This window comes from Podarcis gaigeae, assembly GCF_964106915.1.
Source record: "Podarcis gaigeae genome assembly, chromosome: 3".
Classification (NCBI taxonomy): Eukaryota; Metazoa; Chordata; class Lepidosauria; order Squamata; family Lacertidae; genus Podarcis; species Podarcis gaigeae.
Genome location: NC_139680.1, coordinates 29,948,945 through 29,971,096, shown reverse-complemented (window position 1 = coordinate 29,971,096; position 22,152 = coordinate 29,948,945). Strand labels below are relative to the sequence as shown.

Here is a 22,152-nt window from a genome sequence, read left to right as displayed (position 1 = left end):
ACAGTCAGGGTAATAAGGAATTCTGCTGTACAGCCAATGGCCTGGAATGTGCAAAGCAGGTAAAACAAGAAAATAAAATACCAGGCTCAACAACAGCAAGCTGCTATGTAAACCACTTAGAGGTTTTCACAATTAAGCAGTATGAAAATTTTGTTTTTTTTAAAAAATTAAAAAAAAATCTTCTTATTGATTTTAAATGTCAGTCAATGTACTGGTTGGGTTACACCTTCCTGGGCTTTTTTGGTGTCCCTTGTTCTGTTATATCAACCACTTCATTAAGGCAAACTTTCTTTAACAACACTAAAAAATAGAATCATTGTCCTTCACCCAGTCTTAATTTCTATGGGTGGAGTGAAAAGTTGATGTGAACGTAACTTACAAGCTGTTCTGAACTGAGTCGAAGGGTCTTTTTGTAACCCACTCCAGACAATAATGGAAGATGACCAGGGTTTGCTGAGGATGCAAAGGGTTGACTTGAAGCTCTAGGGTCTTCATCACTTGAAGAAGACTCATCTTTGATTCTGAAACATCATACACAGGCACATTTTATATATATAACATTTATTACTTTTTATTTTGTTTATTACAGTTGTATACCACCCTCCCTCCGAAGAGTTCAGGGCAACATTCAGAGTTATTATTCTCCTTTTCTCTGTTTTATCTTCACAACAACCTTGTGGGGTAGATTAGGCAGAGAGAGGGGGGGCTGAGCCCCCCCCCAGTGTTGAGCAGGGATTTAAAACCAGGTCTCTCCAGTCACCCTATCGCTGGCTCACCATCATATTCATAATATTGACTTGAGGAGGGTTCTTTAAATAAAAGAACTGTCACACGTCCTGCCAATCAGGCATACAAATAAGCACACACATAGTTGTACCTACACATTCAGAATAACAGTGTGATATGTTGGAAGTCAATGTCTCTCCCATGAAGAAAAATTTGAAGGGAGGGAGGGAGGGAGGGAGGGAGGGAGGGAAGAAAGAAAGAAAGAAAGAAAGAAAGAAAGAAAGAAAGAAAGAAAGAAAGAAAGCAGGCAGGCAGGCAGGCAGGCAGGCACACTGGGGTCAGAAATTCTAGCCCTGACCCCCTTCTGGTGCAATTTCCCCTCACATTCACACCTGCAATCTGAAGTGGTACAGTTAAAACAGAAGAAAGGTATCATGTTTATTATTATTATTATTCTGAATCTGTACATCAGCTCTTACTGGTCATTCCTCACACACAAAACATGGGAGAACTAGACCCACATCCCAACTCAGCTTTGAAATTCATGGGGCCTAACCTACCTCACAGGACTATCTGAGCAAATGCATATAGGCCATATAAATGTAGTAAGTTGCTGCTATTATTGAGAAGGCAAATGAAGCAAAACTTCTAAAGCACTACATAAGGTGAAAAGCAGGACAGAAACGATTTGATACCTGTCTTGAATGTTTGACTCTTCTTTTCCACTCAAACCTGGCATGGGCTTCGTTTCCTGTAGGCGAAACATTAAGATGGTGAAGAACAGAGCCGGCTCTGAAAATTACACACGCAGTCACAGTAGAGCTACCCTGGTGCATGGAAGAGGGGAAACTGCAGCTCACCACCTCCCTGACTTCCAAGCGGATAGGAGGAACACCAAGGATGACCCAACAGCCAACAGCAAGGCCTACTCACCTGTCTGTTCATAGAGTCCAATAATCCACACGAAAGGTTGCTACAGTTCCACAGAATCCTTTCACAGAGTCTAAGACAAGGATTTCTAGAATATTAGCCTTGTTTCGCGGTCCTGGGCTTCATCAGTAGGAGAAACTCATATATGATATCACAGGACAGTGGTGATCTTATAGCATAGTAGTAGCTGCTGTCTTAGACTCCGTGAAAGGATTCTGTGGAACTGTAACATTTCGTGTGGATTGTTGGACTCTATGAACAGACAGGTGGAATAGACACTTTCACATATATGGACCTTATTCATAAACTGATTAGAAAATGAACTGATCCACTGGGTCTTCTATTTTTTCCGTTGAACTTCATGAGCTACTTCTGTTGAAATCTACAATTCAATACAATGAAGTGTATATATATTTTTTTTTTCAAACGTACAGCCGGTTACTTCTTGTGTGTTTACTGCCCTGGTAAGTGGCAACAACACCACCGTTGGGAGGGCAGCAGTGTCTTCCAGCAACTGGCTGCTCCTGCTCCTAGAGGAAGGACCAGTTATTATGGTTAATAGCTACTGGCAGACCACAGCTCTTAGAAGCTAGATGGAGGATAGGTCCACCCACAGTCGTCAGATAAGGCAGCCAAATGTTCAAGTAGCAATCGTGTTCAATCTGTCATATAGGGTAGGTATGAAGAGGAGGTCCCATCACCACAATGGCTTTCCTGATAGCTTCCTGACGGCATCAGGTTGAACACTCTCGGAGACATAATGTTCAGCTCCATTGGCCTTTTCCCCCAAACAGCATGGCAATTCTTAGGTTCTTAGATAGTGGCTTGAGAACACTACTTGAGCACATATATATGCAGGGCTGTGTGCATGCTGTGCTGATGCAGGGGAAAAAAACACCAAGTGCAATATCGGGTGCAGATTTCAGCATCCTGAAAACCTCCACTTTTGTTTTCAGAACAAGTTTCTAGCCCTTATTGTTGCAAGAATATAATTAAACGTCTGCAGGCAACATCGGATGAAATGCCCTCAGCCAGGTCTGAAGGTTTCAACGTTCAAGGTCTCAGTGCACTGCATCGTTACTTAACCCCTCCTCATATGAGCAGGAGCGAAATAAATTAAGCAAAATGGCAAAAAAGGTAAGATAATTTTATCGAAAACGCCCCACAAATTCTTCATGAAGTTTGCAGGTTACGGAATTCAACTCTTCTTTCTGCTAAATTTGGGTTGCTTAGGAACAAAGTCAAAAATACAAACTTTTGATTATCAGGCATTACACACAGCCCCATATATATCGTTTTCTAACCTGGGGGGAAATTCGGTCCATCTAGTTTCCGAACTTACCTCTTTGATAGAGCTAGTCCTCCCTCGCCATGAAAACCACCATCTTCCACCTTTTTTTGGCATCTTATCCCTCATTATAGAATCCACAGTAGCCTGTGATAAATGGATGGTAACATAAATAATGGAACAGAACAAAAAGTAATCTAACTCATGCAAACAAAAATATTTTTTTTAGAAAAAAACGACAAACCACACGCAATTTAAAACTCAAGCAAAGAGAGTAAAAGGAAACATACTATCTGTGGACCACAAATCTTGTCAAAGCAAAACCTAATGGTATCCAGAACTGTACGGAAGTAACTTAAACAAGAACACTTACAAAATTTAAAAAAAGAAGAAGAGAAAATGGGAACGAAACAAAACGAAACAAAAGCATAATAAGCCATTAGTATAATGTTTAGGAGACTGGGGAGAAAGAAGTCTCTACTTCACAGCTGTTTAGTAAAAATCATAAAGGGTTTCTGCTGCTAAGAAACACGGTTAGGCAAGATGGTTAGCTGTCCCCATTAAATAATAATGAAACTAAGCAAGATGGTTGGTTTGGTGTCTCTTGAAAGCTGTTCAGGAGAGTACTGGCTAAGAGGTATAATATAATGAAACATTCAGCACCAAAATAGCCACTAGTTGCTTCTTGATGAGGGTGTGGAAGTTTATTTCCTTAACATGTTGGACAGCAAAAAAAATTCCTAAGTGCAGAATTTGTTTTATCCTACGAACAGATATGCAAGTTCAGTGCATATTCTCTCCATGTGGCCTTATGTAAGGATTGACAGCAATTAAAGCAAGCCCAACCTATTCAAATTCACTTGGATAAATTCTGAAAAAAAGAATATCTGTGCTGATCCGCACAGGAGCATTTGCTACTTGGTGACTGCAACCATAAACAATGATATGCATGCACAACTGGGCCATTACAGATAAAGCAAGCGGGGGTGGGGAGAACTTTCAGGTCCCCTTAAAGGTTAAGGGACCCCTGACCATTAGGTCCAGTCACGGACGACTCTGGGATTGCGGCGCTCATCTCGCTTTACTGGCCGAGGGAGCCGGCGTACAGCTTCCAGGTCGTGTGGCCAGCATGAGTAAGCCGCTTCTGGCAAACCAGAGCAGTGCACGGAAACGCCGCCCCCTTACATTGCTTCAAGTGCTAAAGCCTTCCAAGAGAGTATTTTCATATTCTGATGTCAAAGCTTACATCAACAAAAATGCCGCAAAGTTGGGTTATTTACATGCATGTGTGAACTGGACCTATGTGAGCAGGAGAGAATGTGGCAAAAAGAATACTCCAAAATATGATTCAGACATGGTTCCAAGTAATCCTAAATCAGCACTGGTGACAGCAGGTAGCTATATATAGTTCCAGCCAATGGTTTCTGATTTCTTTAAGACCTGTTTTGGCTACAGCACTGTGGCACCCTGAACCCTTTGCTAGAATTGATAGATTTGAATTTTATTGATCTATCTGTGGATATCTCTAAAAAGTGTGTCTCTGTCATCTCTCGAGAGGCAAGAGAGATGTGTGTCACTGAGTCCCATCAGTTCATCAAATGCTAAACAGATCAAGAGTTGTTTTGGCCTAGCTGCAGGTTAATATCAGACTGCCAACAGCGCTGGTTCGGCTGTCAACAAGCAGAGAGGTCCGTAGCCAAATATAAATGTATCCAGCATTGCACTTTCAAGTTGGAGTTACTCTTTAATAGCTATTTTACACGAGAGATGCTATACTCTAATCTTTCTGTCCTCCAGCAGAGGACATTGGGATCAAAGGAAGGCTTACAGCCCAACTCTTAAAGTTCAGCCTTAGCACACAGTTCTCAAGAGCCACTGAAATCAATACAACAAATGAGCATTAATCAAGCTGGCCTGCCTGCAAAAAGACGTTCAACTGTCGAGATGAACCGTTCGTTCCTAAAGGTTTGCTGTTTGAATACAAGTCAGATTCATGAAGTCACAAGCGCATCCTCAGCCTAAGTCTAGAAAATGTTGGTTCGTAGCCCCAACAGTGACCAAGGCAATATAACCACTGATATGCATGAAGCTGAGGACCATTTTAGACCACATGAGCTGGGGGGAGTTGGCACACATAACTGAAATTACAACTCTCTTGCAAGCGTTCTTAAAGTGTCTCAACCAGAACATACACAGCTTAGGACAGAAAGAAGCAAGGCCATATTGCCCCAAAGTGTGTTGAGGCTTGGGAAGCACAGACACATAAAAGCATGATTCATGGATGGTAGCCAGCACTGTCCAAGTGCCTATGGGCTCCTCCCTCTGATTTTTTGCTATATTCTTGGGCATAGTGACCTTTATTTCTTTTCCCCAAAAGGCTTCCAGGGTCAATCTCACCTTTGGCAAAGGTTTCTGGAATGCTTGCATCGCCAGCAGAAGAGGAGCTGCTGTAGTCCAGTTGTAGTACCTAGGTCAAAAACAATTTGATGCACCATTATTGAAACTATCTGCCCAATATCAACACATGTGAAATATACTCGGAGTCAAGAGTAGATTTCATGCTCTCTATTCAGCTCATAGTAGTGAGGAGGAATGGAAGTTCCCCCAGAATGTCTGCTTTATATACATTATTTACACAATGGGCCCCACCTGATTGGCTAATTCCGGGATTCACCTGAAGGCCAATCAGGTTGCGGGTTCACTTCCACCTGGAGCTGGATTGGGTGGCTCGTGTGGACCAATCAGACTGCTGCATTCTGGACCCTATTGTTCTAGGACCAATCAGACTGCTGCCTTTTAGATCCTATTCAACTCAGTACATAACAACACACCTCAAGGCACAACTTCTCATATGTCAAGGAGCTAAGCAACTATACAGCTTTTAGAATACGTCTGAAGGCAGCCCTTTATAGGGAAGTGGTTTTTTTTACAATGTTGAATGGTTTATTGTGTTATTATATATGTTAGAAGCCACCCAGAGTGGCTGGGGAAACCTAGTCAGATAAGTAGGGTACAAACATCATCATCATGCCATCAGGTTAGTGCAGTGGCATTGAGTTACATCTGCACTAGGACTGATCTGTAAGACTGAGAGAAAGATGGATAATGTACTGATTCACTTCTCTGGAGAAGCTCCTGTATGGCTACAGCTCGGTTGGTTAGAGCATGACACTGATAACGCCAAGGCTGCAGGTTCAATCCCCTTATGAGACAGCTGCAATACAGGGGGCTGGATCAGATGATCCTTGAGGTCCCCTCCAAAACTCTACGATTCTATGAGCTATGGAAATAGCTTCAAATACTCTCATCTGTTGTTGTTGTTTTAATTATCATTATTTCTATAACTCTGCTGAGTTATACTTACTTGCTTCCAATCTTCACCACAAGGTTAGGGTCGTCGATAATAGCAGGATTGTCCACAAACTGCTGATAACTTACTTCATGTTCTAAGAACTTTTCTGTCAGGAGAGGAGGGAGGGGGAGGAAAGAATTCATGAGACGCAGGTAGTGATGGGATATATGGCAGAGCTGGCCCCGTCACTACTGCTTGAACAGCAGGCAATAAGGGGACCAAAGAAGGATAACTGCAGCCCTTAAGACACGTCCACCCAACCAGCAACATGCAGCGCCGAGGGACTTCTGGCGGTTCCCTCACTGCAAGAAGCAAAGCTACAGGGAACCAGGCAGAGGGCCTTCTCGGTAGTGGCGCCTGCCCTGTGGAACGCCCTCCCATTAGATGTCAGAGAGATAAACAACTACTAGTGTGAGGGTCAAACAACAATGCCCAGAATTCTTTGAAGGGGGGGGGGAATCTGTGTTGATTCGAAGTTCAGTGGGTTTGCAGTCAAAAGTTCCATCATGCCTTGCTGTACAACACCCACAAGAGGTCACTGTTTAGTTTTCCAGAAGAGGAACCAAGTACTAAAACGAAGAGGTAGTATAATAAATAGAAGTACAGAAGCTCTCTACATACCTTTAGATATTTCTTTGTTCTCACTAAGTCCCCCGCAAAGTGAGATAGCAATGGACGGCAGGTCCCTTATTCCATCTGAGGTGCTCTCGATGCCGCTATCGATACCTGAGCTTCCGACTGTCTGAGGGGACTGGTTCGCTGAGCGGGGTGCATTTTCACTCGCAACCTTCGACTGGGCGGCATGTTCGTCACTGAGAAGAGAAGACTGGCTTAGCTGTCTCCGACACCCATACAAGCTCACATATCTCCTCATCTTACATGCCCAAACTTGAATCGTACTCCCTTGGTGCTGGCATTGCATCGGCCTGTGCACTGAGTTATCTCTCACAGCCAGGATGGGAGCCCTGTGGCCTGAAGACACCTGCAGCTTCCCTAAACCACAGACAGCATGGCCTAATGGTCAGGGATAATGGGAGCTGGAGCCCAACAGGTTCCCCAAACTCGCCTGATGGTTAAAGCTTCCGAGCACAGGAACGTCATAAAAATGTACTTGACTGACAGAATTGTGGGGTTTTTTTACATTGCTTCCAGGCTCGTTCCCACTTATCAGGACTCAGACATGAGCTGTCTGCTGCACCCCTGAGACTCTTAGTGTGGACCATCAGCTATCAGAACTCTTTTAGGGGGAAAAACCAAACTGCATTTCTAGCCTTGTTGGCTGGAGAGGTTAATTTGAAGGTGTGATAAATGTGTTTCTTTATGCATATACAGTTGCCTCCATGATTACTACTTCTATTTATATTTCAGTTACTTCTGTTCGCTGTTTTTAAAAGGTATTAACAGTTAAAAACAGAAACGTGGGGCAGCTGGATATATATATATATATATATGTATCTACTCAGAAGTAAGTCCCATTGAGATAAATGGAGCTTTCTCTCCCAGATAAGAGGGTTTAGGATTTTAAGCAAAGTTGGTATCAAGCGTACCAAACTCTGTGAAAGCTCTGCTCAAGCATGGAATTTTGCATGCGGATATCCTGAAAACCTCAGCTTTCATTTTAAGTGTGTTGGCGGCGGAAGGAACCGGTTAGGCTTAAAGGTCTGTGGATAATTGCTTGGTGAAATCTCAAAAGGCTGAGGGCTTTAGAAGGATTTGCAGTGGTCAGGGTAGGGACTCAGGGGCATGCGTAAATTCTTTCCACCCCTCAGGACTACCAAAATTCAAAACAAAGCAAACACAAAAGTTGCTTAAATTGCACGGTTTATCTTTTTGCCTGTACAATGTTCATGGGAATAAAGGTGCATCATCACATTCCATTATTTTAAGGAGCACCAGGGCCTCATTTTTTAAAAAAAATGCATGGCAGAATCCTCACTCCACCTTTTGCCACTACCACCCTTTGACCGTTCCCAATTGTAGTACATTTAATACTACAATTTCCATCTGCTTCAGCAAGAATGGCCAATGACCAGGGACAATGGAAGTCACAGTCCAATACTTCTGGTGGGTACAAATTATCCGGCAGAATCTGATTTCCTAAACAAGCTCTGAAGAATACTATGAGGAAAGTGAATGAATCATTCACCATTACTGGAGGATATAAGCTCCACTGACATTGTTGCAACCATTAGGAAACTGCTTCTTGATCCATGCACACCATTGTGGTCTCTTGAATCAGACGGATACATTATAAGTGCTAATTAATACCATGCGTACTTTTTAGGAAAATAGAGTGCAGCAACCTCTGGCTCCATATCTGTGATGTCATCTAAATAAACACCGTCAGCACCAAGATGTCGGCTACGCTTATCTGTGAAAGGCCAAAAAAAAACCACGGTATTAATAGAAAGCACTCGATTTGAATACTCATTTCTCTCCTCCAGAGGAAGCCACAGATTCTGCTTGCCTGGTGTGTGTTTGTTTGTTTGTTTGAGGATGTACAGTCGGTCCACTGGCAAAATATCTAATTCTCATGGTAGCAACTAACGACCCTCATCTCCTTCAAAGCTGCCTTGGCCATAGGGCTTTGTCTTGGTTTAGGAAGGAGCATATGAGTTATCCCTTCCTGATAGAACACAATATAGAATGAGAGGGCAATGCTGCAGAGGAAGACAACAAAGGCAGGTGCAAAATTTGGAATTTCAAACAAAGAGCACTAAACCCCAGCCTTTGCTTTGCATCTGCACCCATTTGGTCATTTGCACAGTCACCATTTGGCTTGGATTGACATGCAAACTGGTTCAGAATGTTCTTAGAATTAACGTAAGGGCTGTTGTTCTCTGGTCCCATGTGAGGCCATCCCAAGTTTGGCCACTGGAGAACAGGATGCCAGACTATATGGGCCTTTGGTCTGATCCAGAAGGGCTCTTTATTATGTTCTTGAAGCCAGGGGGGTGGGATGCAGCTATGGAGTAGGGAAGTGTGCCCCAATGACATAAAAGCTAAATAGCTTCCAGTATTGGGGGGGGGGACCCACCCAGAACATTAGAGAGCAAGCAATCATAAGTATTTCTGCTTGAAGATAGAGGAGAAACCTAGAGAGAATAGGAAACCTCCCATTGATTTCCAAGGGGGCTGGGATTCTAGCTATCCCGCTTGCGAGCAAAGCAAAAAACCAAAAAACCCAAATGCTTAAAAGAGGAAACTTGTCTGTATCCTGTTGCATGCCTGTGAGAACGAGAGATCTTTCGCTTTCACAGTCAGCTGTAAACAAATGAACTTACGCAAGACACAGCTACACAAGCACATGACTACGTAAGAGCCTGAGAAAGCTGTCTGGAAGGTGAAATGCTTCGAGTTCCCACAACAAGGTAAACAAGGGATCTCCAAGCACTTCTTCTGCAGAGATTTCTTCTGCCGAGTCTCTTCACTTCCCCCTTTTGAGGTACGGAGCCTGACTTTCCACCAACGGACTCCTCCTCTAGCACCTGATACTTAAGTGATGGAAACTTAATGGAACATTCCCGCAACCAAAGCTTGCCCTTCTTCCATTTTTGGAACTTCCGCTGAACTTCGCCCGAAGTGAAATTAAAAGGTCAGTTTTGGGAAGCAAGGTAGAGAGGAGGTGATGACCCCAGGACCACCTTCAAACTGGCCTCCAACTCTGCTTGTCTGGGAGCAAACCCTGGTAAATTTAACAAGGCTTGCTTCTGACTGACTGCACGTAGTTAACAACTACTCTGGAACCTGTGACAAAACCTTTGACAAAATCTCCAAAGAAGCTCAAGGGAATATGACAGTTTCTCGGGACATTTTGTGCATCTTTCGCTGCAACAGCCAATTCAGCCAGTGTGTTTCGGGGCGCTGGGAGGAATTCAGAAAGAAGTTTTCCTCCCTTCCACCCCCCCTCTCCTTGCTCCCTATCCCCTCTAGGCTTGCAAATTTGGATCCATCTAAGGAAGACATTCCCCTTTCTTCCTCCATCTCTCAGTCAAAAACCTCTTTGCAAATTAAGTTCCACTGCTGCTTATACAAAAGACAAACTTCTTTCTTCCTTTCATCCCCACTATCTCATTTTTAAAAAACCAAAAACCAGGCACAATTAGTTTTTCTCTTAAGAAACTGCTTAAACTTTTCCGGGGCCCGGGTTCAAAACCAGCAGCAATCGTACAAGCAGTTTTTACCTTTTTTCCTGGAGGGAGAATCGGTCTTGCTGCTTGTTGGCTGTGCCAAACAAGCCATAGCCTGCTTGACGTCTTCATTTGCAGGGAGTGGAGGTGCAGCTGCCCCTAACATTTCTACATTTGGCTCATTTATCTCGGGTATTCCTTCTTGAAGCTCAGGTTCTTCCAGAGTCAGCACAGCATCCTCCTGTTCAACGACAGGTAAGGGAGTACTACTCTGAAGATCCTCCAGAACGTCGTTTTGAATGACTCGAAAGTGAGTGCTTTCAGAAGGATCCACATTCACCACAGAGCTGGATTCTTTTAGCCTGAGTGGAATAGCAGACTGGAAAGAGAATACACACCTGTTTAACAACGCTTCCCTGATTAAGAAGAAACAAGATGCTGTGAAAAGCAAGCACTGCTTTCACACCAAAACCTAAGTAATTGTCCTAACACTGTCCTGTAATAATAAATAGCAGCAGCAACCCTGGGTTTGCAGCCAAGCACATGCTCAAAAAAAGGAAAAGCAGCCAATCTTTACTTTCCGATTAGGGTAACAGTCTGATAGTTGTGTCTATGGAAACCACTTTCCCAGGGCACAGTTACAAAGTCACAGAACTGTAGAGTTAGAAAGGACCACAAGGGTCATCTAGGCCAACTCTCTGCAATGCAGGAGTCTTTTTTTGCCCTGTGTGAGGTTCGAACCCATGAACCCTGAGATGAATGATCTCATGCTCTACGGACTGAGCTATTCCATACAGTCAGAGGGCACATGATGCAGCCTTCTTGCTGAAGCTACGACGGCATGAGCCTGGGCAGTGCCTGGATGGAAGACCACCTGGGAATTCCCCCCACACACATATACCATAGAACACCTTGGTTGGTTGACTGGTTGTCCCTCAAGTTGGCGAGACTCTTCTCACAAGAAACCAAGCCCATGGAACGAACTGTTCAGCAGGCACCTTCTGTTTTAACATTTAAACGCCTGTTTAAATGTTAAAACTAACCTATGCCAACAAGGACCTGCTGGCCATTAAGAGATTATCCTTCTGTAAAAGTTAGATGATCTCCAATTTTAAATTGCGATATGGTTTCTAATGTGTGGGTTTATATATTATTGCTGTGAACCACTCTGATGTCTGGTTTTTTTAAATGAACAGTGGTACATTTTTTATTTTTGCAAATGAATAAAATATAAATTGGATGCAAAGTAAAGTTAGTTTAAAACTTTTTGAAGCCACACCAGAGGAGAAAAGGAAATCATCCTATCGCAATGATTGTGCACATAGCAATAAGTTTTGTTTAGGTGTTATGACTTCACCCTCCTTTAAAATATATTTGTTAGTTCTCTGTTACCTTAAGACAGTCAGCTCTAAAAACAGAAGAAAGATTGAAGCCATTTTATCATAGGCATTTGAAAATATTCCGGAGGAGGTTTCCCCTCATACCTTTGTGGCTTGAGGTAGTTCGCCCCAGTCCCAATGCATTTGTGGATTATTCTTCTGGACACCCCTTTCCAAAGATTTATTGACTAACTCAGAATCACTTTTAGGCGTTGGGGGCCGTGAACCTGAAGGGCTGCAGAAAGAAGTGGGGAGGGAATGGGAGAAGACATGCATTAAACAACAATAAACGTAAGTACGACCTCAGGGCAATTTGGGATGCTTTATAGCTATATTGTTAGTGGCAATCTGAACTGAAACATGCTGAATGCATTTCAGACTTAAAATGCAGTATGAGCCCAGTTTAATAGGCAGCCGAATGCACAAGGTTTTAAAGTTACATGCAAAGTAATTTGTGAGACTCAAAACCCTAGCAATGTAAAAGCTGCTTGCAAAGTACTTAGTGGGTCTATGAATGCAATATAAATATTCAAGCAACCCTAAGCACATTTATTGCAGGGGGTAGGGGTTGAATCCCACTAGCTTCCAATGGGATGTATACTTCCAAGAAAGTTTATTTAGGGTTTAAAGCTTAGTAACATAAATCAGTAGTTTGCCAGCACACAAATAGACTCCCATAGCTTTCTTTTGCAGAGAAAAGTCAATAAATGCTAATCTATGTTAGTATTCTGAAACCCCAGGAAAGCCATGTTTTGTGAACAGGTAATGTGCAAATGTAGGGACGCAGGTGGCGCTGTGGGTTAAAGCCTCAGCACCTAGGACTTGCCGATTGAAAGGTCGGCGGTTCGAATCCCTGCGGCGGGGTGCGCTCCCGCTGCTCGGTCCCAGCGCCTGCCAACCTAGCAGTTCGAAAGCACCTCCAGGTGCAAGTAGATAAATAGGGACTGCTTACCAGCGGGAAGGTAAACGGCGTTTCCGTGTGCAGCTCTGGCTCGCCAGATGCAGCTTTGTCACGCTGGCCACGTGACCCGGAAGTGTCTCCGGACAGCGCTGGCCCCTGGCCTCTTAAGTGAGATGGGCGCACAACCCCAGAGTCTGCCAAGACTGGCCCGTACGGGCAGGGGTACCTTTACCTTTACCTTTTTAATGTGCAAATGTGGCTGGCCATACACAAGGGTTCCGATACCATGGGGGGAAAAGGCAACAGGAGATGTTGATGGTGGTGATGATGATAATGGTTGACAACCCACCCTTGACCCTAAGGTCCCCAGGGTGGGATACACAACATTAAAACACAGTATTAAAAAGAGTTTAGAGCAACTTATAATGCCAAAAACAAGGTGATTCCTAGAATTCTAGACCTCAGGTGTCCAAAGTAAAAGGATACCCAAGGTTCCTTATCACAAGGATATCCTGGGACAGAATGAGTTAGACCCCTATAGCATGAATTCACTCAGTGCATTCTCTTCCATAGGGAGACACAGAATAGCCCTGCGACATGGAAATGCCTGAATCAGTCCTAAATGGACAGGTCACATGAACCACTAATCTGATTGTGGACAAAACGGTTGCCTTGGAAAACAAAGGATGCAATAAAAATCCATTTATGCAAGTAACGTTTTAATGCATAGTGGCAGCACTGACGAACTGATGGGAAGGAAGGAAGGGGGAAGGAACTGGTGCATTGATTCAGTTCTCCCTCAAGCGCGCGCACACACACACACACACACACCAGGTATGCAGTGTCAAATCTGTGTAGGCTGTTACACAGACATCCTTTGACCCATGGCCCCACCTCCCTGCACAAACATTTTTGTGCAAACATGTCCTGATCCAGAAAAATAATGTGCTGATCCCAGAGGATCAGGATGTAAATATTTGAAACTTGAATCTATGGATGTGCTTACACAAAACAAGAGGAACGATCTGTTTTCTTACTTAATGGGGGGGGGGCGGGGATACAATAGCTCAGCTAGTGAAGAACTTTAGGATACAACAAACTAGTTTGTCCAACCAACTACATATATAAAAATGATACATGAGGCTGAAAAAATCCCAAGTTCTTGGTCCCCCCGGTACCCAAAAGCATTCTGATGTTGCCCAATTCTGACTTAATGCACCCACCTAATATTGAGCAAACTAAACTTGAGTTCACACCACCAACACACTAAACGTAAGACGTGCGTCATAAGTCATCAAGAAGACATGAATCATTCGGTTCTGGGACTATTAAGGAGTAGTTCTACAAAACTGCCTTTTTAAGCTAGGAAACTGCAACCCTTTTTGGTCTTGTGGACACATTTGCAATCTGGAGCAACCGGTGGGCACCACACACAGAGATACAAATGCCACAACCTATACTGTTCATTGCAGCAGAATGCTCCTTCCAGCCTAATTTCGGGAAATAGTGGGGGGGGGAGGTCTCCGTGGGCATCTGGAAAGCCTACTGCAGGTGGGTCTGGACTACATTGCCAATCCCTTTCTAAAGCCAAAGCCCAGATGAACTGTTATCGTGTTAAAAGAGAAATGGCATCTCTGCATTACTAGAACAGGAACTATTTTTTAAAAAATAATTAATAGCCTTAAGCATTTAACTGAGCGTTTAACTCTCAGTACTAATACACTTCTACATTATGGACAGCGTGAAAAAGAAAATGCATTATTCCAGGTCAAAACGCATTAGATCATAATTTGTGCTGTACTGTATTAGCAATCCCCTAGAAGAACATCATACCTTTCTTAAAAATTGTCCTGCAACGAATAACACAGCCCCGTTGCCTCAAAGAGCTTACAATTTCAGTTTGACAGAAAGCAGGTTCCCCAGGTGGAAAAAAACCCAAACACATTTAGACTGTGTGGAGAAGGACAGCACCAGGACTCCCACTAGTTCTGTGTGATCTTAGATTACGTTTTCATTGGAAATGCAGAAATCTGGAAGCATCAGGGTGTGGAGGGTTTATGAGCCAGCAAACTGGATGCTGGCAGTCTGTTCTTCTCTGATGTATTTTGGCATCCAGCTGAGCAGACCCAAAATAAGCCTTAAAGGCTGGAACTGTTCCTCAAACTTAGCTCCTCGACACATCTTGACAATGCACCTCCCGGCTCATCACACCCATTCCAGCTTCAAGATTCAATTCACAATGACTCTGGTATTCCCAAGTAAATGTGTATGAAATGCACAGGAGTAGTAGTTCAGGCCTTGGTGACTTCAAGACTGGGTTATTGCAATGCACTCCATGTGGAGCTTCCCTTGCTCTTGATATGGAAACTACAGTTAGTGCTGAATGCTGCTTCGTGGATGCTGACAGGAGTGAAACCCTGTCAGCATATAATATGTCTGCTCAGAAACCTGCACCGGTTATGCATTTACTACTGCGCCAAGTTCAAAGTATCACTATTAATATAAAGCTCCTAATAGCCTGGAACCTGTTTATTTGAGGGATCGATTTACGCCAAATACAGCCACTCAAACTTCAGACAGGAACTTTCACTGCGCTCTTCCTGGTTCCTGCTAAGTTCAGGCAAGGCTATCCAGGAATGTAGCAGCCAGTGTGTGTTTTAATCTCTTTTTAGCTTATTATAGATTTTATTATTTTTTAAAAAAAAAAAAATCACTGAAAATTTTAATGTCTCTGTTTTGCTTGTAGAGGTTGCAATTACAAGCAAGCAACATGTATGTACATATTGTTAAATAAATACATCTTTAGACGATGATGGATGATAGACAGATGATAGATAGATCGATAGATGATAGATGGTAGAGATAGATAGGGAAAATTTATATCCAGAATGTATGCCTTGCCAACAGGCACTGCTTAAATGTCACCTTCTCTAAAAGGGTGGCTGTATTTCCTGCAGACTCTCTGGCAAATTTAAAGGATCTTGGGCTACGCCTGGCAATTTTGCAACATCACATAAACAGGAAATACAGTGTTATCTTCTAAAGAAGAGACAGTGGAAAAGGAAAAGCAAGCAAAACAGACTGTCCAGATAGGACATTATGAACCTATAAATGCTACAGGACCCACCAAGTCAAAGGGGAAGCCCAAGAATTAATGGAACTTCATTCAGAGTTGGCTACAGATTTCCCTCAGTTCAAAATGCATATAGGTCAGCTGCCAGCAATATGGGAAGACAACCTTCAAGAGGGAATGAAAGATGGAGGGGCAAGCCTTGCTTCCCCCCCCCCACTGCCCCCCCACCAAAGTAGACTGCCAGCAAGGAAGTGTAGAGAAACATTTTATGCTGCTTCATTTGTCCATATACATAAAAATCTTATTACAGAAGTTCATCAGGAACGACAAACATGGATGCCAGCTGAAAACGCTGTGCCGTGAATAATAATAATAATAATAATAATAATAATAATAATAATAATAATAATAATAATTTATTATTTATACCAGTCACTCTGGGCAGCTTCCAACAAAACACTAAAATACAATAACCTATAAAACATTAAAGGCTTCCCTAAACAGGGCTGCCTTTGGAAGTCTTCTAAAAGTTTGGTAGTTATTTTTCTCTTTGACATCTGGTGGGAGGGCATGGCAAGCTTTGTTTACTGAACGCGAGTCAAATAAACATGCAAAATTAGATCAACTCACTAGGGGATCAGAACATTCGGCAATGCAAATCACCCTGTGCAACTCACCCTAATTCAAAACTTTCCAGAAAACCCACGACAGCTGGTTGCCAGCAAGTCCTGTTGCCTGTTGCAACCACACCTTCTGCATACATCTCTTGCTTCAAAAGATTACTGAGGAAACAGGGCTGGTATTACTCAAGAGCCTCTAGTTCAGGGGAGGGGGCTGGGGAAGCTGTGTGCCCCCGGATGTTGTTGAAATTCAGCTCCCATCAGTCCCAGACACCAAGGATGATGAGAGGTCTAATTCTTCAATATCTTGAGGGCCGCACATTCCCTCACTCCTGTCCTAGTTGTAATTCCTAGCATATATAGAAACATGGGTCCTGCACCCAGTCATATGTCCTGTTCTTCTCCTTTACTTAGAAAGTACTAGCAGATGCTAAATGCTGCTGATTTTCCCTCAGTACATGAAAGCATGGTACATATATATATGTAGGCGCTTCCTCCGCTAGCACTGTGAAAGGAAAAACGACCAGCGGGTTGCCATCATCACTGTGTCTTCCACCAACATAATTCTCCCCTTGTCTGTTTGTTTTAAACTATGACAACGTTTTGTATCGCAGTGCATCCTTTGGGAATTCTGCTTCAGTCTTCCCCAGCACAAACACGAACCGCTTTTAAACACAACTTGCTTTGAAAAGAAAGCACAGTTGTTCTATAACTCAACAGCCTGTTCTCTCTTTTTTCAGCAAACGATATATTTATTCACCGCAGTTTGTCTGTGGGAACAAATATATATTTCAACATATTAACTTTGGACGGGAAGTACGAACGTGGATTTTTTTAAACAAACAAGCAAACCATCGGGCAATTTTAAAATGCCCAAACTCCCTGCTGTTTAAGAGAGATTTGAAATTAGGTGTCCCTAAAAACATCTACCTCAGATTCTGGTTTTTGCAACTTTCTTGCCCTGATCGAGAGGACAACATGCGCTTAGTCGGCAATGGATAGTTATGTGCTCATATCACCTGCATGTGTGGAGCTTTCCCCTCTCACTGAAGTAATGAGGAAGCTCTTGTGGTCAAGGGAACTCCAAAGGTGCATCAGAGCCCCTGTGCCTACAAAAGATCATTGGAAATGTACACCTGTGCTGTACCATGAAAAAACTACCTGCATTCGAGCTGGGTTGACCAAAGGGGACCTAGTGTTGGATAAGACAGTAGCCTAAGGGTTTGGCAGTGAAGAACCCTGAAGAAATGTAGGCAGCTTAACAAAAATAAGGGAAAAGGAAGTGGAAGAGGAGGAGAAATGTACAGGAGCTGGAGAAATAACAGAGGACTGAACTGCAGATGATAACCAGCCCAATTTTTGGCCAGAGGTCTACAGTTTCTGCGTCATTAATACAGTGGCAACATAACGTGAAATGAAAACCCTAATTGCTAACCCCAGTTTCCTGCCAAGCAACTGTGTTAGTAATAAGGAGTAGTTTGGTAAGTCTGAGGAAGGCTGCAAAACTGTTAAAAAGGGTTAAAAGGGTTAATCAGCATTCCAACAAACCAAAGGAGAACTTTGCGGAGAGTTGCTGTTCTACCTGTCTGTAGCAGGATAGTGAGAAGACTGCTGAGGGCAAGAACTAGATAATCCTCCATCTGCTGGAACAGTAAGATGAGAGGACTTCCCTGGGCAAGTTCTGGGCTTACTGGACAGTGTGAGGTGTGGTAAAAGGAAGGAAAAAAACAGGCATCGTTATTCCACAATATGCTGCAATCAACACATGCTGCTGGGACACACAGTGACATCCCCGCCCGCTTGAAAACAAGGAACTCGGCTTAAAGAGAACTGAGTTTCTAAGCGACAAGATCCGGAATTGCTATAAGCAAATGTACAGTAAGTCAGTGCACCGTTCAGAGAGACACCAGACTACAGCACACGAAAGGTTGCAATCATTTGCAAATATGATAGCCCCCATTATAATAACATATGCAAAACAGTGATCCACCCTGGCCTCTTCTGGTGCAACAAGTGCAAATTTGAGGGTAAAGAGTACAAACTGATCTCATCAGAGGAAACAGGCAGAAATGTTATCTAAAATATATGTGTTGCACAGACATGCTCCACTGCCGTTTAACCTTTCTCTAGCAACTGGATTAAGCATGAGATCACTAAAACTTTTTTTAGTTATAAGAACATTGTTTTGAAATTGACAAAGAAAGTATAATACCTTTGCATGTTTTTTTTTTAAAAAAAAACAACCCTACATCTGTATGATTTTGCCCCAAATCAGAGTGGTCTGCAAGAAACACGACCACAGTAAAAGGATCCTATATTATGACTAAGGACCCTTCCACATATAATTCAATCAAAAATCAGAAGTCTCACATGTACCCGGTGCTTATGGAAGGCAGACCTCTGTAATCATGTGAGGTTCTTTACTCTTCCACTACCAGCAACGGAGATGTTCCACTTGCATTCATGTAGCTGCCTCATTCAATTGTAAAACCAGTATGTAGGAGTTAAAATAATTCTCTTCCCATCAACATGATCCTATCAGGACTGCTACAGCCTACCGAAGGGGTTTTCACCCAAGTGCCGCAGAATGTTCAGTCGCAACTAATAATGGATAATTAAGATCAACAAGTTTTCCGAAGGTTCAGCCTCACACTAAACATCACATACCCTGAAACTCTACTCCAAATCTACTCCTCTTCCTGTGCTTTGAAATGAAGAAGTGGTTTACACACACTCATGTGTAACAGGTAGCTGAGCACTCAATGAGTTGGCTTGCACATAGCACCAAGCTGAACCCTGGCTGAAGGCAGTTCAAGACAACATACCAAGCCAAACCATGGATGAATGAAGTTACGGCAGCAGGAAGACCAGGAAAGGAGGACAGTGTTCTCTCCAGGAACCCTCACAATCATGCTAAGCCACGGTTTGGCTTAGTGTTATGGGCACAAGCCAGCTCAACGTCTGGATGAAACTTGGAATGCTTGATTATCCTAATTATGGGTGTGCATATGCCGAGCCCAGAAATATACAATCATTTCATGAATGTTACAAGTGTGGGAGGAGCTGCACTGCTACACAGTGTCTGAACTTGCTGGATGAAGGCACTTAGCACAGAAGACTACCTGAGGTACTCCAGTTAACACATACTGTACCTTGGTGAAGGGGACCATTCTCCATCCGAATGGTGATGAGGGAGCACACTGATTGAAGATGTATTTATCTCAAGCACTTCATCTCTACAAAGATCAGAGGCAGATGTTCTGAGTATAAACAAACAAAGAGAGGAAAAGAGGTTTAGTTTAGTTTAGTTTTGTTGTGTGTGTGTGTGTGTGTGTGTGTGTGTGTGTTTTTAAAAAAACCAAGAACCTCTCGTTCAGAGCTAGAATAGCATTGCAACACTGGCAAGGAGAAAACTACTTCCCTTCTCTAAGAACTGTTACGCTCAAACGTCATCTCAAAATGACTGGAAATCAAGATGCTTCTGATAAGAAGTGCAAGTTGGAAAACAAAACAAGAAACACAACTCTAGAGGTCAGAAATTAGCGGTTCCTTAAATTTCCTTAACCACCTGGGCTAGGAACTCATGATGAAAACTTGTTCTACTTCCTAAAGCGAATTAAGTTCTCTTTTGAATCCACTGACTCTTTGAAGCAAGTATGAATATGGGAACTTTGTGCAATATGAGAAAACTTTGTCCAGAATAAAATCCATATGTATCCAATCATTCTCATGCTGTAAGAAATCCACACAACGTCTTTTCGTAGGTATTTGCTTAAAGAACATTAATGCCTCTGAATAAATCGCTTCTCCGAGTTTAAGCAGGATCAGTACCTTGTATTGTCTAAAAGCTCATTTTCTTCGTCGGAACTGATTTCTATAGGGAACATGTTTTCATCTTCAGTGGTATCGTCATTTTCATCTCTTTTTGAAGTGTCTATTTTGTGGGCAGATCTCCTTCTACGTTTCCTCCTTTTCTTCACAGAACAACTAGAAGAAGTGGGCTCAACAGCGGATGAAGAAACAGAGGCTGGTAGCTGTGAACTGCTTCCAGTGTCCATGTTTCTTATCCTGTCCACAGAGTTTCTCTTCAGCTGTAACTCCATGAGAGCTGTTCCCTCCGTAAGAATGGGAGATGTAGCCAAGTGGTACGGAATTGCTTCCTAGGAAAAAGAGGGAGGAGAAAAAACAGCGTCTTATTTCCCTTGATATTCCTTATTTCATTTCCTTTGACATTTGTGAAGATTAATCTATCCTTCATCTCACACACACACACACATATGCCCCAAAATGTACCTCAAGCTTCACATAAGTTAAGCTTTTGTAAATACTCCACCTTGCAGCTCTTTCAAATTTTGCAAAGCATAAGGCTCCATTTAGGCTATTTGGGTGGATCTACATGCAGGGGGTGGGAAACGCTATAAATAAGTCAGAAATTAAATCGTAACAAAAGGGGGGGAAACCCTATGTAAAAACACTATTGAAAAGTTTTGTGCTCTCTGGCACCATCTGGTGTTGCATTTTTATAACACATTCAAATCGCTGGTTTTTTGTTTTTCTAATGTAGCTGAATCCTTTCTCACCATGCTTTTATGGAAGTGCTTCCCTTTGGACTAAATAAGTATATATAAGATAGCAGCTTCAATCATGGAATCACTGCAAGATACATGCTATGGAACTGTCAAGAGACCTGCTCGTTTCACATGCCATAATGGGCTCCCCTTCCTGGAACTGGCTTCTTCCTCTGTGCAGAGAGACTAAGCTATATACTCTTGCACTGACTAGTTCTGCAGCAGGAACATGGAAGCCCTGCTTGATTTATTTATTTTTAAATCCTTTTGGGGAAACCATGCTCAGAGGCACAGATCAGGAAAGTAATGGAAATCCAATCACCTTGGCTTTAAGCAAATCAGCCAAGCCAATGAATGCCTTGCTACCAAAAATAGCCAGTTCACACAATCAGGTAACAATCAATTATACAGCCAGCAGTCTCGCAATATGCAAGTTTTCCTCTGCCAATGAATACTGCCAGCAAGTGAGGAAGAAACAATCAGATGAGAAAACTTTCCATTTAATGACAGCTACATGCAAACAGCAACAAACAGAATCATTACAGAAATAATGGGGTCATGTGAACTGGCCTTTAGGTTTTGCCATCCACCCTCTTCCTCCATCAGTCACTGTGTGTAAATCAAGTCTTGAATGGTGCAAGAAATGGAGAACTGTAAATGAAATCAGATCTAGCAGCCTTCTCCCTATAATGGATCTCTTAAAGGCATAGCAGTCTTGGGGTTTGACAATCTACTACAGATGTTGCGCTGTAACCATAATTTATCGGAAATGAAAGATGTTTGGGAAGTGGAGCTTCGTCTTACCTGGTCATCACCAGTTTCCTCTACAAAAAATGCTTCTCCGTTGTCCCCTAATTTCATATGTAAATCCACAGATTCTCCATTGATTTCTATGTCGACCTGGGGAGGGCAAAAGACTTTTGAACAAACGTACAATTTTACTGCAGAGCACCGGAAGAGTTAGCGTGTGAATGAACATTCTCTGATATCTGTGAAAAGGGCTAATTCACATCATCCTAGTTAACATTTATGTAAGGTGATGAAAGTACTTCACATAATCTCGCAATCCTTTACAGCAGCCCTGTAAGGGACATCAGTGCTATTATCCCCATATTTCATGGCTTGGGGCGGCAGGTGCTCAGAGGAAGAATATAGAGGTTTGTCAAAGGACATCTATCTAGCAAG

At 42.8% G+C, this 22,152-nt stretch overlaps 1 protein-coding gene across 9 annotated transcripts in view; it reads right to left on the bottom strand.

The window, feature by feature from the left end:
- The window catches only part of LPIN1 (lipin 1), an 83,619-nt gene that overhangs the window by 11,449 nt on the left and 50,018 nt on the right, over positions 1-22,152 (bottom strand). For 5 of the 9 annotated variants that reach the window (XR_014561908.1, XM_083730142.1, XM_083730143.1 and 2 more), the window contains 13 exons: positions 21,772-21,867; positions 20,231-20,559; positions 19,552-19,659; positions 17,982-18,089; positions 11,911-12,040; positions 10,481-10,805; positions 8,574-8,667; positions 6,918-7,108; positions 6,309-6,402; positions 5,342-5,411; positions 2,999-3,091; positions 1,422-1,477; positions 380-521 (listed from right to left, as the gene is read on the bottom strand). Coding sequence is in view for 8 of the 9 variants with exons in the window: in XM_083730142.1 (XP_083586268.1) it covers positions 380-521; positions 1,422-1,477; positions 2,999-3,091; positions 5,342-5,411; positions 6,309-6,402; positions 6,918-7,108; positions 8,574-8,667; positions 10,481-10,805; positions 11,911-12,040; positions 17,982-18,089; positions 19,552-19,659; positions 20,231-20,559; positions 21,772-21,867 (1,836 nt within the window). In the remaining variant the exon portion in view is untranslated. Of the gene's footprint in view, positions 1-379; positions 522-1,421; positions 1,478-2,998; positions 3,092-5,341; positions 5,412-6,308; positions 6,403-6,917; positions 7,109-8,573; positions 8,668-10,480; positions 10,806-11,910; positions 12,041-17,981; positions 18,090-19,551; positions 19,660-20,230; positions 20,560-21,771; positions 22,145-22,152 lie in introns of all 9 variants that reach the window. The other 4 variants (XM_083730144.1, XM_083730147.1, XM_083730148.1 and 1 more) reach the window with 2 other exon arrangements.